This window comes from Fundulus heteroclitus, unplaced genomic scaffold (assembly GCF_011125445.2).
Source record: "Fundulus heteroclitus isolate FHET01 unplaced genomic scaffold, MU-UCD_Fhet_4.1 scaffold_96, whole genome shotgun sequence".
Lineage (NCBI taxonomy): Eukaryota > Metazoa > Chordata > Actinopteri > Cyprinodontiformes > Fundulidae > Fundulus > Fundulus heteroclitus.
Window position 1 is genome coordinate 583,096 of NW_023397428.1, and position 18,598 is coordinate 601,693.

The window sequence follows — 18,598 nt, forward strand, 5'->3', positions numbered from 1 at the left end:
TGGACCAGTTAGACTTCTGAACCTGCCTGTTTCCTGCCTTGTTGGTCTGCCTTTAATAAATTCAATTAGTCACACATTCTGCTTGTTTGGCTGAATTCTGTGTCCTCAGTCTATGGATCATTACAGTTTTATGTTATAAGTCAGGGTTCTGCAAGCTTTTAGTTCAGTTTTGTTTACCTGCCAGCCCACTTATCTGTCTTCACCCAATCAGTTTGTGTCACTCTCCTGTCAGCAGTCACCAGCCAGTCAGAGCTATTCATCTATCAGTGACTTTCCTTCCTTTGATTAGTTCCATCTGTTTTTTTTTAATTAGCATCTACTCCATTCACCTGCTCACTCCCCTATTTATACCTGCTTCACTCCTCCATTCTCTGCCAGACCATTTACAAGCCAATTGGTGAATTTTGTCCAGCGTTCTGCTTCAGATTGACCTGTTGATATTGCCCTATTACCTTTGTTGGATTCTGAGCCAGCCTGACCTCTGAACCTTTTTTTTCCTGTGTACCAGACCTAGCCTGACATTTGGATTATCTGAGCTTGCCTGATCTTTTTCTGTTACCTTGCCTATCTGTGTACCGTTCTGGATTATCCTGCTCTTTTTTTGATTACCCTGGTTTTTGACTTTGGACTGTATTCTGACCACTGAGCCTGCCTGTCCCTGTCTTGCCATTTTGAGAGTCATTAAACCTTCTTTAAATCATACCTCCTGCTTGTCTGGCTGAATACTGGGTCCTCTGTCTCTTGGTTTCATGACAGAAGTGTTTTTTCTAGTGACTAGGCATAGATATTGTTAAGGATTTTATCAATACTACTACTCTTAAAGATGCTCCTTATTGACCTGGTATTTTATCTGTACTATTATTGATACTTTTTTTAATCAAAGAACAGGTAAAAAAATAAAACTAATGTTTACTGATTGTTTTTTTTTTAAACATGTTGAACAAAGGAAAACAAAAGAACAAACTAAACATGTTGTTTAAAGAAATAGAGCAATAAAAACATTAGGGCTGGACGATAATTCAATAACAATATATATTGATTGATAGACGTATGGTTCAATATAAAAAAACAGGGGTCAATAAAAAGTTCAATAAAGGAACAGTGCATTCTAGCCTATCCTAGATTATTACTACAGTCATTACATCCTCCCAACCAATCACAAACCCAGGAAAGCTCCATCAGCCTTCAGAGAGTTCAGAGAGCACCTGTTCTTTTTTTCTTATTTAACACTTACAGTTTTCGTAAAAAGTTGGTTAAATAAAGGGTTGTTTGAATCCATTTATCTAAAAATAGGTCATCAAGCAACAGCATAAAAGGGGGTGCACTTAAATGTATATTTTGAATTGTTTTGATAATTATCGATATTGATCAATATGATTTCTATTTTATCGATATGCGTTTATTCTATATTGTCCAGCCCTAAAAAACATTTATGTACAAAATAGGCTAAAACACTACATCCTGCATAAAAAGTATGTTGTTGGAGGGAGAAATATCTACATCAAGACAAAATATTATTAAAAACACTAAATATGGTTTAAACAAAAGAACTCTATAAAATAATTTCAAGTTCAAATAATGGCTTTACCTGAATACAAACTACATGTATATATATATTTTTTATGTACATTATCAATTTTAACCAAAGGATAGCGGAGACACCCACAGTGATGAGCTGAATAAATGTGAGGCTGTGTGAATCAGTTACAGGGAGGATCTATTTAAGAGAAACAATTTCAGAGAAAAACAACACCCATTAAAGATTTCTAATAAATTTGCATCCTGCTTTGTAATCTAGTGGCAGTTTTGCTCATGCGTGACTCATTTTAAATGGGAAACAAACTTCAAGCTGAGTTTGCTGTAGCAGCTTAGAAACATGTGACAGTCTTCAGTGTGAGAGAATAATGAAATGATGTGAATACTAAGAGCTCTGTAGCTCAGTGACAACAACACAGCCATGTTAACAGCTCCTCAGACACACAGAGAAAAACATGCAGTTAAAGCTGCTGCTGGTTGCTTGAATTTCTCTGCAGCTAAAAACTAAATCCAACATCAGGAAATGCCAGAGATGATAATAAGTCAGAGATGTGAGCCACAGGATCAGTGTTTGTGTTGTGAGTCAGTAACAGCTGCTCTGATCAAACATGTGTTTAACATGTAATTTCATCACATCCAGGACAAACATGTTCAAGATGGAGTCCATCAGTAGTCAGTGGTTGTTTTTATGCAGCTCAGACCAAATCATCACTAAATGTTTCCTTCTTGTTGTTCCAGGTTTTATCGTCAGAGATCAGATCTTCCTGAACAAACCAGGTTCTTAGTGGATCTGTTCTGTGCAGCAGCAGAGAGAGAACAGCAGACAGGAGAGAAGATGCTGGAGCTGTTAGCATCACTCTGCAGATATCAAAGATTCCCTTTTAATGAAATATACTTGGTTGATGAATATCAGAGTGACTTCCTGCTGGATCTGTACTCCCAGATGAAGGACCGTGAGACTAAAACAGGTCTGAGTCTCCTTCCATCATTACAGTCAGTTTTCCAGTCAGCTCCTGCATTCTGGACCATAGACCTCTCAGAGAGAAAGACCTCCATCCTCCTGGAAGTGCTGAGACTCCAACCAGAGAAGAAACCAGTGAAGCTGACAGGCTGCTCACAGGAAGAGAGTGAAGTGAGGAGTTTCCTGCAGTGTCTGCCTTATATCTCACAGCTCTGGTACAGTATTGCAGTCATTTAGTATTTTATTGACCTGTTTTTATTAAATAATAAATGGTTTGTACTTGTATAGCGCTTTATCTAGTCTGATGACCACAAAGAGCTTCACACTACAGTCATTCAGCCATTCACACCCTGACGGTGGTGAGCTATGCTAGTAGCCACAGCTGCCCTGGGGCAGACTGACAGAGGCCAGCAGGAAATTCAGCTGAAGTCTTTGTTCTAGTGACTAGAGATGGGTATCGTTAAAGATTTATCTATTTTATTACTCTTAATGATATCCTTTATTGATCTGGCATTTTATTGGTACCCTTATTGATACTTTTTGTCTAACAAAAGGTAAAAAAACAAAACAAATAACGATCACTAACTGGTTTATTTTTCCAAATATTTTTAACAAAAGCAAACAAAATTAAAGTACAGAATACTTTCTGTTACAGAAATAGAGCAATAAAAACATTATAAAAATATTTTTTTTTATGTAAAAAAGGCTAAAACAGAATCTTAAATAATAAGTGTGTAGTAGGAGGGAGAAATATTTACATTTACAGGACAAAAAATATTAAAACTCTCTAAATATGCTCAAAACAAAAAATGACTATAAAATAATTTTAAGTATTACATAATTTTTTTACTGAATACAAACTACATCTATGAATTTTCTTATATAATCAATTTTAACCAAAATATACCAGAGACAGCCCACAGTGATGAGCTGAATCAATGAGAGGCTGAGTGAATCAGTTACAGGGAGGATCTATTTCAGAGCAACAGTTTCAGAGAATAAATATCATTACCTGTTAAAGATTTATAATATATTGTAATGATCTCTGTTTTCCATGTTAAGCTGAGGTTGTTCTAGTTATAAGTGCCCTCAGTTAAATTCTGAGTGTCTTTAAATGCAGTATTACTCTGGCTACCCAATTTCTATGGCAATGAATTGATTGACTGTGATTGGTTCTTCTTTTTTTCCCAGAATGCACTTGTTCTGGTGTTGAGGCTGAGATCATTCTCTCCTGTTATGGCCTTGGCTACAGCCTACAGTAGACTGTGTAACATCTGGCTAATAAAGAGCCACTGAGAAAACTTCTGAGAGTTTGTTTAGCATCAGGTTTGCTGCAATATTTACATCCTGCTCTGTAATCTAGTGGAAGCTTTGCTGATAAATTACTCAATTTCAATGAGAAACAGACTTCAAGCTGAGTTTGCTGCAGCAGCACAGCAACACTGACTGACTGACTGACTGACCGCCTGTCAGAGTTTCAAAGCAGGAGGAACTCACAGCTGATGGTTTGATGAAGAGATGTAAACTCAGAGCAATCTGAGCTTTGAGTTGTTGCTAAAGTCTTAAACAACACGGAAAAAATTACTAGATCCATTGTTTGTCTCGTTTGAATAAAAAGTCATTAGAAGAGTCTGAAAAGTTGCTAAATTGGCAACAGTGTTGATGAAAGTAAGCGAGGAGAACATGTGAGAGCAGAACGTTAGCCCCTCCCATCAGTCCCCTTAAAGTGGAGAATATAAAAAACAATGTTTCTGTTGGAGTCTCCCTGAAAACTGAATGACTTTAAAAATATGGTTAAGAAGACTGAAAAGGTGGCAGCTTGTCAGTCCATGAGGATCTGAGTCTGTTTTAATACCTGGTTTCAGTACCCACCTCTACTAGAGACACAATGACTGAGACGATCGTCGTAGGGGATTGAACCGGCAACCTGCCATTTGCAGGACAAACTCCCTAACTCCTGTACCTCTGTCACCTGTCATGTATTAAACCATGTATGTTTGATCAGATGGAGCAAAATATGACTCCACAAAGTCCAAATAACCTTTAGATCTTCACCATGACATATTGCAGCTTTTCTTCTTTATTACAAATCATTCTAATCTTCAAACTGATGTTTCCTTTAGTTTCACTTTCTTTTTGCTTTAAACTCTGATTATTCACAAACCTACAGGGTTATTCTAAAAACTCAAGTTAAATTATAAAATATAATATTAATGACTAGTTTCATAATTCTGTTGTTTTAGTTAAATTGACTTTTCATTGAGATCCATTCTCTGTCCATCCAGTGAAAGGTTCAGTCTTGTCAAGGTCTTCCTCCTCCAGTCCATCCTGTCTAAGTCCTCCCTCATGTTTCCAGTGGTCAGAACAGCAACATGAACCATTACTGGCTGCTGGTCTAACTGCTCTGAATGAAGGTCTCTGTGGGAACAAATGCTTCCAGAGAACAATGTGGGACAACATGCATGTTTGAAGGAGAAATATTAAGCTGCAGCAGCTTAGAAACATGTGACAGTCTTCAGTGTGAGAGAATAATGAAATGATGTGAATACTAAGAGCTCTGTAGCTCAGTGACAACAACACAGCCATGTTAACAGCTCCTCAGACACACAGAGAAAAACATGCAGTTAAAGCTGCTGCTGGTTGCTTGAATTTCTCTGCAGCTAAAAACTAAATCCAACATCAGGAAATGCCAGAGATGATAATAAGTCAGAGATGTGAGCCACAGGATCAGTGTTTGTGTTGTGAGTCAGTAACAGCTGCTCTGATCAAACATGTGTTTAACATGTAATTTCATCACATCCAGGACAGACATGTTCAAGATGGAGTCCATCAGTAGTCAGTGGTTGTTTTTATGCAGCTCAGACCAAATCATCACTAAATGTTTCCTTCTTGTTGTTCCAGGTTTAATCCTTGGAGCTCAGATCTTCCTGAACAAACCAGGTTCTTAGTGAATCTGTTCTGTGCAGCAGCAGAGAGAGAACAGCAGACAGGAGAGAAGATGCTGGAGCTGCTAGCATCAGTCTGCAGATATCAAACATTCCCTGTAGGGTATGAATACATGGATGATGAAGATGTTAAATATCAGAGTGACTTCCTGCTGGATCTGTACTCCCAGATGAAGGACTGTGAGACTAAAACAGGTCTGAGTCTCCTTCCATCATTACAGTCAGTTTTCCAGTCAGCTCCTGCATTCTGGACCATAGACCTCTCAGAGAGAAAGACCTCCATCCTCCTGGAAGTGCTGAGACTCCAACCAGAGAAGAAACCAGTGGAGCTGACAGGCTGCTCACAGGAAGAGAGTGAAGTGAGGAGTTTCCTACAGTTTCTGCCTTATATCTCACAGCTCAGGTAGAGTCGTTTATCTTCACCCTATTTTAACGTTTCAATAATTTGTCAGTTTTGACTTTAAGTCTTTAATATTCATAATCATTATCACCATGGCAATATTTTATATCAAACTGTGATATTTCCTGAGGGTTTTATTCACTCGTTGAGACTTTGTTCCCATGGAGTCATATTTCTGTTACTTTATAAAATGATCCCATATCAGGAGAAAACATTGTTCTGATTGAAACACATTTTGGTTCTGATTCATTTCAGTTTTTTTCTTATCAGCTGGAGATTAATGATAGATCTATGATCGCTTTACAAAACTGAGGTTTGGTTAGGGTTGGTTCACTGAGTACAAACGAGCACATAGCCTGTTGAATGTGACGTGTAGCCATTCAGAAAGTGAGGTGAGGGATTCCCTGAGAGAAAAATATACCAAACTCACCTCCATTTAACAGTGCAGCAAACATAGAGCCCCCTGTGGTGTTGTCTCTGTTTCTTTAACCAACGCATCTCTTTTTTTTATTTTTCTCCATTAAAATCAGTCCACACACTATCATTATTATTCTCCCCCATTGTTCATGTTTATTATCTAATCAGAATGGGGAAATCTGTTTGTGTGTGGCGTGTTGAGCTCTCCCTCTGACAGGACACCACACACTGGAAGACCAAACCTGTTTTATCTGGGATTATTTATCATTACGTGTGGTTTCTCTCAGGCTTTTTAAAATAATGCTGTGTGAACCAGCCTTTAGGGATAACAATCAGAATAAAAAATACTATCTATCATCAAAGTTAACAGCTTAAAATACTGATCTAATGATTGTTGAAATCAATTATCTGTCCAGTCAGTGGGAGGGTTCAGTATTTACAGCTTCTTCCTTCTGATTTAAGACTGTTTGCTGCTGTGATGACCCAGATAACAGAGAATCTGCACAGAGGGCTGACAATAAGTGTTTGTTTTAATTGGATTCAAACTGGTGAAAAATAAAGAAAACGCAGAAAGCAATAATTTATCCCAATATCACAACAGAAAATGAATAACAGCAGGATGTCCAGGTCGCTGTTTTGTAGCTTCATGCAGACGAGCCACTGTGTGGATGTTCAATGATGAAATGGCTGACTAATCATTTCTCTGTTAGGAGGTCTCATGTAAACAAGATCATTTTATTTCCATTATAAGAAGCTGAAATAGAGGCTACAGGCTGGTTTTATTAGTATAAGAAGCAATATGTGGTGTATGTGGTTGTATTTATGAAGCTCAGACCAAATCATCACTAAATGTTTCCTTCTTGTTGTTCCAGGTTTGATCCTGAGAGCTCAGATCTTCCTGAACAAACCAGGTTCTTAGTGAATCTGTTCTGTGCAGCAGCAGAGAGAGAACAGCAGACAGGAGAGAAGATGCTGCAGCTGTTAGCATCAATCTGCAGATATCAATCATTCCCTCTTAGTGAAACATGCTCTGGTTCTAAATATCAGAGTGACTTCCTGCTGGATCTGTACTCCCAGATGAAGGACAGTGAGACTAAAACAGGTCTGAGTCTCCTTCCATCATTACAGTCAGTTTTCCAGTCAGCTCCTGCAGTCTGGACCATAAACCTCTCAGAGAGAAAGACCTCCATCCTCCTGGAAGTGCTGAGACTCCAACCAGAGAAGAAACCAGTGAAGCTGACTGGCTGCTCACAGGAAGAGAGTGAAGTGAGGACTTTCCTACAGTGTCTGCCTTATATCTCACAGCTCAGGTAGAGTAATGCAAGTCATTTAATATTTTATTAACTTGTTTTTATTAAATGGTAAATGGCTTGTCCTTTTATAGTGCTTTATCTAGTCTGACGACCCCAAAGAGCTTCTCACTACAGTCATTCAGCCATTCACACCCTGACGGTGGTGAGCTATGCTAGTAGCCACAGCTGCCCTGGGGCAGACTGACAGAGGCCAGCAGGAAATTCAGCTGAAAGGTTTTTTCTAGTGACTAGGGATGGGTATCGTTAAGGATTTATTTATACTATTACTCTTAACGATATCCTTTATTGATTCGGCATTTTATTGGTACCCTTATTGATACTTTTTGTCAAAGAAAAGGTAAAAAAAACAAACCAAATGATCACTAACTGGTTTATTTGTCTAAACATTATGAACAAAAGCAAACAAAATTAAAGTACAGAATACTTTCTGTTACAGAAATATAGCAATAAAAACATTATAAAAATATTTTTTATGTAAAAAAGTCTAAAACAAAATCTTGAATAATAAGTATGTTGTAGGAGGGAGAAATATTTACATTTACAGGACAAAAAATATTAAAACTCTCTAAATATGCTCAAAACAAAGAATAAGTGTAAAATAATGTTAAGAATTACATATTTTTTTTCTGAACACAAACTACATCTATGAATTTTCTTATATAATCAATTTTAACCAAAAGAGAGCAGAGAAAGCCCACAGTGATGAACTGAATTAGTGAGAGGCTGAGTGAATCAGTTACAGGGAGGATCTATTTCAGAGCAACAGTTTCAGAGAATAAATATCATTACCTGTTAAAGATTTATAATATATTATAATGATCTCTGTTTTCCATGTTAAGCTGAGGTTGTTCTAGTTATAACTCTAAGTGCTTTCAGTTAAATTCTTATTTTATTTAAATGCAGTATTAGTCTGTCTACCCGGTTTCTATGGAAATGACTTGAATGACTGTGATTGGTTCTTCTTTTTTTCCCAGAATGCACTTGTTCTGGTGTTTAGACTGAGATCATTCTCTCCTGTTTTGGCCTTGGCTACGGCCTACAGTAGACTATGTAAACGTCTGGCTAATAAAGAGCCACTGAGAAAACTTCTGAGAGTTTGTTTAGCATCAAGTTTGCTGCAATATTTACATTCTGCTCTGTAATCTAGTGGAAGCTTTGCTGATAAATTACTCAATTTCAATGAGAAACAGACTTCAAGCTTAGTTTGCTGCAGCAGCACAGCGACACTGACTGACTGACTGACTGACTGTCAGAGTTTCAAAACAGGAGGAACTCACAGCTGATGGTTTGACAAAGAGATGTAAACTCAGAGCAATCAGTGCTTTTACTTGTTGCCAAAGTCTCAAAAAACATGGAAAAAATCACTAGATCCATTGCTTGTCTCTTCTGAATAAATAAATCACTAGAAGGGTCTGAAAAGTTACTAAATTGGCAACAGTGTTGATGAAAGTAAGTGAGGAGAACATGTGAGAGCAGAACGTTAGCCCCTCCCGTCAGTCCCCTTAAAGAGGAGAATATAAAAAACAATGTTTCTGTTGGAGTCTCCCTGAAAAATTTAGTGTGACTTTAGATAAATATGGTTAAGATGAACGAAAAGGTGGAAGCTTGTTGGTCCGCTAGGACCGTCTGTTGAAGCCCCGGGGCCGTTTTGATACCAGGTTTTAGTACCAACCCCCACTAGAGACACAATGACTGAGACTTAGACAACTTTATTGTCATATTGTATGTACAGAGTGCATACAGAATGAAATTTCATTATATACAGCTTACAACAATATAAGATTACAGGTGGGATGAGACATTTACAATATAAAGTGCAGCAGTGATCAGAATGTAACAATGCAGGAGAAAAACAGTGCACAGAATAATGAGCAGTATGCAGCTCAGACCAAATCATCACTAAATGTTTCCTTCTTGTTGTTCCAGCTTTGATCGTCAGAGCTCAGATCTTCCTGAACAAACCAGGTTCTTAGTGAATCTGTTCTGTGCAGCAGCAGAGAGAGAACAGCAGACAGGAGAGAAGATGATGGAGCTGTTAGCATCAGTCTGCAGATATAAAACATTCCTTTTAGATTCTAGTAGAAAATATCGCCTTGACTTCCTGCTGGATCTGTACTCCCAGATGAAGGACTGTGAGACTAAAACAGGTCTGAGTCTCCTTCCATCATTACAGTCAGTTTTCCAGTCAGCTCCTGCAGTCTGGACCATAGACCTCTCAGAGAGAAAGACCTCCATCCTCCTGGAAGTGCTGAGACTCCAACCAGAGAAGAAACCAGTGATGCTGAGAGGCTGCTCACAGGAAGAGAGTGAAGTGAGGAGTTTCATACAGTCTCTGCCTTATATCTCAAAGCTCTGGTACAGTATTGCAGTCATTTAATATTTTACTAACTTGCTTTAATTAAATAATAAATGGCTTGTCCTTTTATAGTGCTTTATCTAGTCTGACGACCCCAAAGAGCTTCTCACTACAGTCATTCAGCCATTCACACCCTGACGGTGGTGAGCTATGCTAGTAGCCACAGCTGCCCTGGGGCAGACTGACAGAGGCCAGCAGGAAATTCAGCTGAAAGGTTTTTTCTAGTGACTAGGGATGGGTATCGTTAAGGATTTATTTATACTATTACTCTTAACGATATCCTTTATTTATCCGGCATTTTATTGGTACCCTTATTGATACTTTTTGTCAAACAAAAGGTAAAAAAACAAACCAAATAATGATCATTAACTGGTTTATTTTTTAAAAGGTTTTGAACAAAACCACACATAAAATTACAAAATATATTTTTTTCAGAAATAGAGCAATAAATACATTCTATAAATGATCTGACATGTAAGAAATGCTGAAACACTATATCTTGATTAAAACATATGTTTTAAGAGAGAAATATCCAAATTTATGATACAAAAAATTATAAAAACTCTGTTTCAACAAAAAATACCTATAAAATAATTAAAAGTATTAAATAATATTTTATCTGAATACAAACTACATTGATAATTTTTTATACTATCAATTTTAACCAAAAGAGAGCAGAGACACTCAGTGATGAGCTGAATAAATGAGAGGCTGAGTAAATCAGTTACAGGGAGGATCTATTTCAGAGCAACAGTTTCAGAGAATAAATATCATTACCTGTTAAAGATTTATAATATATTTTAATGATCTCTGTTTTCCATGTTAAGCTGAGGTTGTTCTAGTTATAACTCTAAGTGCTTTCAGTTAAATTCTTAGTTTATTTAAATGCAGTATTAATCTGTCTACCCGGTTTCTATGGAAATGAATTGATTGACTGTGATTGGTTCTTCTTTTTTTCCCAGAATGCACTTGTTCTGGTGTTTAGGCTGAGATCATTCTCTCCTGTTTTGGCCTTGGCTACAGCCTACAGTAGACTATGTAAACGTCTGGCTAATAAAGAGCCACTGAGAAAACTTCTGAGAGTTTGTTTAGCATCAAGTTTGCTGCAATATTTACATCCTGCTCTGTAATCTAGTGGAAGCTTTGCTGATAAATTACTCAATTTCAATGAGAAACAGACTTCAAGCTGAGTTTGCTGCTGCAGCACAGTGACACTGACTGACTGACTGACTGACTGTCAGAGTTTCAAAACAGGAGGAACTCACAGCTGATGGTTTGATGAAGAGACGTAAACTCAGAGCAATCAGTGCTTTGACTTGTTGCTAAAGTATCCAACAACACGGAAAAAATCACTAGATCCATTGCTTATCTCTTTTGAATAAATAAATCACTATAAGGGTCTGAAAAGTTACTAAATTGGCAACAGTGTTGATGAAAGTAAGCGAGGAGAACATGAGAGAGCAGAACGTTAGCCCCTCCCATCAGTCCCCTTAAAGTGGAGAATATAAAAAACAATGTTTCTGTTGGAGTCTCCCTGAAAAATTTAGTGTAACTTTAAAAATATGGTTAAGATGAATGATAAGGTGGAAGCTTGTTGGTCCGCTAGGACCGTCTGTTGAGGCCTGGGGGCCGTTTTGATACCAGGTTTTAGTACCAACCCCCACTAGAGAGACAATGACTGAGACTTAGACAACTTTATTGTCATATTGTATGTACAGAGTGCATACAGAACAAAATTTCATTATATACAGCTTACAACAATATAAGATTACAGGTGGGATGAGACATTTACAATATAAAGTGCAGCAGTGATCAGAATGTAACAATGCAGGAGAAAAACAGTGTACAGAATAATGAGCAGTATGCAGCTCAGACCAAATCATCACTAAATGTTTCCTTCTTGTTGTTCCAGGTTTGATCCTCAGAGCTCAGATCTTCATGAACAAACCAGGTTCTTAGTGAATCTGTTCTGTGCAGCAGCAGAGAGAGAACAGCAGACAGGAGAGAAGATGCTGCAGCTGTTAGCATCAGTCTGCAGATATCAAACATTCCCTCTAAATGAAACATACTCTAATGATAAATATCGCCTTGACTTCCTGCTGGATCTGTACTCCCAGATGAAGGACTGTGAGACTAAAACAGGTCTGAGTCTCCTTCCATCATTACAGTCAGTTTTCCAGTCAGCTCCTGCAGTCTGGACCATAGACCTCTCAGAGAGAAACACCTCCATCCTCCTGGAAGTGCTGAGACTCCAACCAGAGAAGAAACCAGTGGAGCTGACAGGCTGCTCACAGGAAGAGAGTGAAGTGAGGAGTTTCCTACAGTGTCTGCCTTATATCTCACAGCTCAGGTACAGTATTGTTTTATTTAACATTATTATTTAATAGTTTTTTTTTTTTACATATGTCTGATATTTCATTGGTTTCTCTGTCTCTCAGCTGTGCTCCAGGGTTCTTCCAGAGTGTCTGTTCCTCCATATCAGTGAGATCCAGAGAGGAGGTCCACCAGCTGGTGTCTCTGCTGCAGCTCCTGGACTTCAACCTGCTGCTAACAGGAGAGTTATGCAGGAAAACCTGCAGATCTGTGAGCAGAGTTCTCCAACTGTGTGGATCTAAAGTGGATCTGGTCCTCAAAGCCAACAAGATGTCTTCCAGAGGAGCGTCTGTCCTCTTTGGCTCTACAACACACCTCCACAGTCTCAGGCAGGAACCTCCTTTTCACCACTAACCTGCAGTCGTGTTGAACCATCAGTTCTTGATCGTATTAAGATTCTGGGTCTGTTTCCTATTCCATTTCACCACGGCCCGTCTCACCCGCTCCGAGGATTTGGTCGCAAAGGAAGAAACAATTTTCAAACACTAAACACTTATAACATGTATATTTATTTCATTTTGGAATTCCAAAAAGGGAGACAGCACTTACGAACTTTACCATCGACCTCATGTAGCCTATTACCTCCCGAAGTGTCCTTTGCACGGTTCTAAGTAGTGATGGGTCCGGCAACACCGATGCGTCGGCGCATGCGTCGAGCTCGTAGAGCAAAACCCATAGATATCCATAATAAAGGCTAGATGTCTCGTCCGCGCTGCTGGCCAATGGGGGTCGACGTCCGCACGTGGCGGCCATCTTGCCACAGGCAGCTCGCTCATTCGTAACATTGTGTTTCAATGGCGCATGTACTTAAATAACCATAACTTCCTCAATTGTCTAACGATTCTCAAACTGTTTGGTTTGTTAAACAAAAGTCAGACATGTAGTTATGACACTGCACACTTATGAATAATTATAACCATGGAATTTCATATAAAAAGAACATTGAATAGAACATACAGGTGCAATAAATATACAAATGCACAAGGTATTTATGTTAAATCAATATATGCTATTAAAACTCAATGGCAACATGATATATATATATAAACACTTTTATTAGGGTGTGATTAATTATTCCACAGTTCTAATTTATTTATATTTACATACATACTTTTATAATATGAATATTACTGTTATAATAAAATATGAAATACTGACAAAAAAGGCTTATTGTGTGGCAACCTCTATCCTCTAACCTCAACCCTATCCTCTTCCGTACAATGTACACGACCTCTAGCACTTTGATAGGCTGTGATCGTCTGGTACATGAGGTCTGACGAATGACCCACTCTGCTGTCCTGACCACATCACTGTGCCTTCTGATGGAATCACCAGACCTCCATTGTTTTTTAACTTCAGCAGGTGGTAGCTCTGGTCCTTGATGGCAGATGCAGCATCTGTTACCAAGCTGGCACGGCAGACATCACAGGACAGCTTCTTCAGAGCCCGTCGCTCAACAAATCCTGAAATAAGAGTTGGTATATTAAAATAATTTATAATAACCATGGGGAAATTAGGGGAACATTTATCTTTTTGGACCATTGTGAGATTGATTTCCCTCAAATTTACACCAAAGAGTAATTGTCATACAATCGTTATTGGTGTCAGTAAAACCTATATAATTGACCAGTGGTCTCAGCCTTGATAACTTGCGCAAGTAGCCGTGATGCGCAACTATGCTGCATGATTAAGTTATTTTTCAACAAGAAAATCTGCAATTTTGACATGTTCATGCATCAAGAATTATAGCCACGTTCATAACGTTTGTAAGAAACCAAACTGTTTGTAAATCCGTCAAGAATTCAATGAGATAAGAGTATTTGTGTTCGTGCTGATCACTCACCTTTCATTAGGTACCACAGAGCACGCCAGAAAGCTTGCCTGAGGCAAGATGGCCGCCGGTGATGACGTTTGAGACTCCGCCGTAAGACATCTAGCCTTTATTATGGATATCTATGGCAAAACCCGTGTCAATGTCCATGGCGCGTATCTCTATGGGAAAGTCATGTGACTGATACAGGAACTGTTTTGAACTGACTGACGCGCCAAACTGTTTCTGTTCCCTCTAAACTGCGCGCGTGTGCATTTGCGCACAGCATCTGGATTCAGCGCGCACAGGAAAGCTCTGCTGCGCAGAAAATAATATCCAAGCTGAACTGTAAACAAAATAATAATAAACCAAGTTTTATTTAACCATTTTGCAACTCTGGTGTGATGGTGTACCACGGCCCCGCTCTGTGAGCGCCAGGTGCTGATCGGAGCGCACCACTGATTGAGGGGTTGGGCAGACGCCTTTATGGTTGGGCGGGTTGCTCTGTGCGTCTTTGTTCTGAGCGTCGTTTCAAACGGCTGATCTACACTGAGTAGAAAGCTGCTACTCTGAGTAGTTCTTCCTCCCTTTGTCATACTCAGCATATCCGTTTTAAGAACAGATGATATCAGTCAGGTAACTAAACACAGCGCCCGATCAACCATTGAACGTGAGCATGAGCATGAAAAAAAGCCCGATCACTGGAACGCAAATAACATGATTCCCCATGGCAATGACAGGAAATAAGCTTGGAAGTGCAAATGTCCTGCGAGTAGAATTAGAAATATTTAAAGAAGGCAAATGGACGATATTAAACAATATTAAACTATAAGAAACAATGCCGTTGCTGCTGAAAACCGCAAGACAGAATTGTTGAAAAAGTCAATGCATGCTCAATATGAAAGTTATGTGATGGAGAATTAAAGCTGTTTTCTCATACGTCACTCATTCAACACAAAAGGGGGAGTGTGTGTGTGTGTGTGTGTGTGTGTGTGTGTGTGTGTGTGTGTGTGTGTGTGTGTGTGTGTGTGTGTGTATGGGGGGGGGGCATTGAAAGGACATGGCAGCAAAAAATTTGTAAAAAAAATAAAGAACCGTGAGAAAGATTTCAAACTATTCTGCAAAGTCCCTCATAAATACCTTTCATACCGGTCTGGACCTGGAGCCTTACTGGAGCTTGAATGAAATCATTGTTTTTCAAATAGTCTGCAAAACTCTCCATCCCAAGTCACTGTTTAATGATTAAAAGTCGGGTAACTTTAAAAATACAGTACACTATTATCATAAAAACGACTATATATTCTACATAACAATCTCCATCATGTCTGTTTCTCTGATTTCAGACTTTCCAGCAGCGTGGCCTTGTTCCTGTCTCTGTGGGTGAGAAGAGGCAGGGTGGCCTCTCCTCTGGTTGTTGAAGAGCTTTCTGTGGTCTCCACCGAGGTTCGACCTTCACAGAGAGTCTTTCTGAAGCTTGGCAGCAGTTTGGCGTCTCTGCTGAGGTTCTGGACCGTCGGACGGTTGGACCTGACTGAGTCCTGCCTCCCTGCTCAGAGTCTCTTCAGTCTGCTGCTTCATGATGCTCCTCTCACTGTCAGGTAAAGGTCTCTCCTCTCCTCCATCAGCTGAACTCATTTATCTTCAGTAAGGATTTAATCTGTGAACTCCTCAGACTGGGTGAGGAGAGTCTCCAGCAGCTGGTGGTCCTCCTCCATGAGGTCCAGGACCAGGAGTTGATGTTGTCCTCCCTGAATAAGCTTGGTGGAGACCTGAGCTCCTGCAGGCTGAGCTGGGAGGTCCTTCACTATCTGCTGCAGCAGCCGTCAGCTCAGACCATCACCGTGAACCTGAAGAAGAACCGCTTACAGGACAGAGCTGCACAGCTGCTGCCCTTCCTGCACAGGCTGCTGCTTCAGAGGTGGAGGTTTAGTCTTCTTCTCATAAATAGTTGGTCTGATCTTCCATCTGCAGCCTCTGGTTCCTGTAACTAAACAAAGTGTCTCTCCTCTGCCTGCCTTCAGGCCCAGCCCCAGCTTTGTGAGGACGTCCATCAGAGAGATCTACAGAGCTGGCAGCAGTTACATGATCCCCGGTCTGCTGAGGTCACTGGGTCATGTGATCAACCTGAGCTGCACGGAGCTGGACTCAGAGGACGCTGCTGCTCTGCTCTTCGTCCTCAGACACGGTGATGGAGTTAAGCTGAAGCTGCTGTGGAGCTCCATCCCTGCAGAGGGAACACAGTCCATCCTCAGGATGCTGCGCACAGTTTCTGATCTCAGGTCAGATATTAGAGCTCCTTCCCCTGATAAAACGTCCCCTCCTGTTCTTTAACTGGTTGGTTCTCTTCTCTGTCCCCACCAGCGTGGACAGGAAGCAGCTGCTGAGCTTCGTCCACTGCTGCGCTGCCTCTGACAGCCAGCAGGAGGCGTCGGACCTGCTGAGGACTCTGCAGCACAGCTTGGACCTGTCCCTCTCCTCCTGCATGGAGGTACCAGAGGAGGATCAGCCTGAGCCTCTGAGGGTGACGGCTGACGACTGCAGGGCCGTCTCCAGCATCCTGAGACGCAGCAGCAGGGACACACAGCTCCACCTGAGGGACTGCGAGTTGGAGGACAGCGGGCTGGACCTGCTGTTTCCTGTCCTGGACAGGGTCCGTCTCAGGTGAGGAAGAGCGCCGCTGAAGACGAAGCTGAAGCTTGTTCACTTTGATGATCTTTGCTCTTTTGCTCCTGTTCAGCATCAGTAAGACGGTCCTGGTCCAGCTGCTGTCCCTGCTTCCTGTGGACAGTGAGAGGGACACAGTGAGACAGGCCGTGTCCCTGTGCAGAGCCCTGGGAGGAGAACTGGACCTGAGTCACGTCCCACTGGATCAGAGGCTCTGTGGATCTCTGGTCCTGATGCTGGACCACTCTGAAGGTCTAACAGAGCTGGACCTCAGTCACTGCCAGCTGACAGACCAGCTGCTGCTCCAAGTCATCGCACATCTGCACAAAGTCCAGGTCCTGGAGTAAGTGTCCCACACCGTCCCTTCTGTGGGAGACAAACACTTCCTCGGTTCTGATCCAAAGCGGAGCAGCTGGTCATCTGGACCCTGCTGCTCTTCTCTGTGGTTCTGAATGCTTGCTTTTTCCCAGTAGAACCGGACATAATGCAGAATGTTGTGTTTGTGTTCCAGTCTGAGTCACAATAAGATCACCGATGCTTCCACTGCGCCGTTACTCCAGCTGGTCTCCATCAACCCCTCCATTGGTCCTGTCAGGTGAGCAAACATTCATTAGTTCATCTTGAAATATTTAGTTGACCAAGGTTTATTTTTTTCTCTCAAAACTAAAACCTTGGCTAATAGGCCATGCCCACCTAGAGCATTTATTACCACACTGAGCCACTAATGACTGTTTTGATGGATCCACACTAAGGTTTCTGTTTAGACACCTTTGCAACATAAACTTCTCCTTATAGCTCCCCTGACGTTGGGTGTTTTGAAACAATTGAAATTTCAACTGGGTTACTCTTACCATAGATACCCAGAGTCAATGTTTTAGCTAGCAAGCAGTAAAAGCTAAACACCCATGTGATGTAAAATCATCCAAATTGTATCTGTAACCAAGGACTCACTAGTTATTACCCAAAAATGTGCTGAATCTGATTACACACCCACCCTAAAGGCAGACACAGATAATAGTTTATTAATTATAATAAATATTTAGGTAGCTGTATTTAGGCTGTTGTACCATTCTGTAAAGAAACTTCTTAAACTCCGCAGTTTCAGTTGTTCAGAGACAGGTTCCAGTTTTTTTCTGATCCAAAGATGATGTTTGTAGATCTAAAGTATCCTGGAACAGCAGTCTGCTGAAGATGAACTCTGGTACCTGATCTCTATCATCTCTCTCAGAGGAACTCTGGCTGACCTCCCAGCAGCTAAAGCAATGTTGTCATGTCTGAATGAGTCACATCTGCTCTCATTTGTTCCGTTTCTAGACTCTACAGCAACAACATCTTAAACAAAACTCCTTACAAGGTCAACAGGAAGTTTGAAGTCTGGTGAAGCAGCTTTCAGTCAGCTGGTCATGTGACCAACAGGAAGTGCCTGTCTCCTGGTTTATCAAGAACTTCTCCTCAGGATCATCAAATAGTCATATTGGTTGAAAACACTGTGAGGGGGTCAGCAGTCTATTTGATCTGTTTTTCTTCTGGTTTCAATATTTCAGTCCAGAAATCTCAGAGGAACCATGCAGTAACTGAAGGATGAGGAAGAAAACCAGTTTGGTACTTTAACTGGGCCTAACTGTGTGGAAATGGAAACATGGGAATCATTTTATTTCAGATTTAATGTCATGAAAGAGGTGGTGGCCATTTTCTCTGCTGCTTCTTCCTTAAGTTTAGATTACATTTTCTGAAATGTTACACAAATAAAATATGCTTTACTGTAAACTGCAGATAAACTTAATTTTCCATTGCCTCCATTAGATGCTTTGTTTAAACCAGTT

General features: G+C 40.4%; 2 protein-coding genes across 2 annotated transcripts in view; both read left to right on the top strand.

Moving 5' to 3' along the window:
• Positions 1–18,598, top strand: part of LOC118562525 — a 140,437-nt gene that overhangs the window by 47,514 nt on the left and 74,325 nt on the right. The gene's annotated exons all lie outside the window — the stretch shown is intronic.
• LOC118556148 overlaps positions 12,566–18,598 on the top strand; it is a 158,230-nt gene continuing 152,197 nt past the window's right edge. Inside the window, exons 1-4 of the mRNA XM_036134958.1 lie at positions 12,566–12,630; positions 15,455–15,709; positions 15,784–16,029; positions 16,133–16,390. Of these exons, the coding sequence (XP_035990851.1) occupies positions 12,572–12,630; positions 15,455–15,709; positions 15,784–16,029; positions 16,133–16,390 (818 nt within the window). The 5' untranslated portion in view covers positions 12,566–12,571. The remainder of the gene's footprint in view (positions 12,631–15,454; positions 15,710–15,783; positions 16,030–16,132; positions 16,391–18,598) is intronic.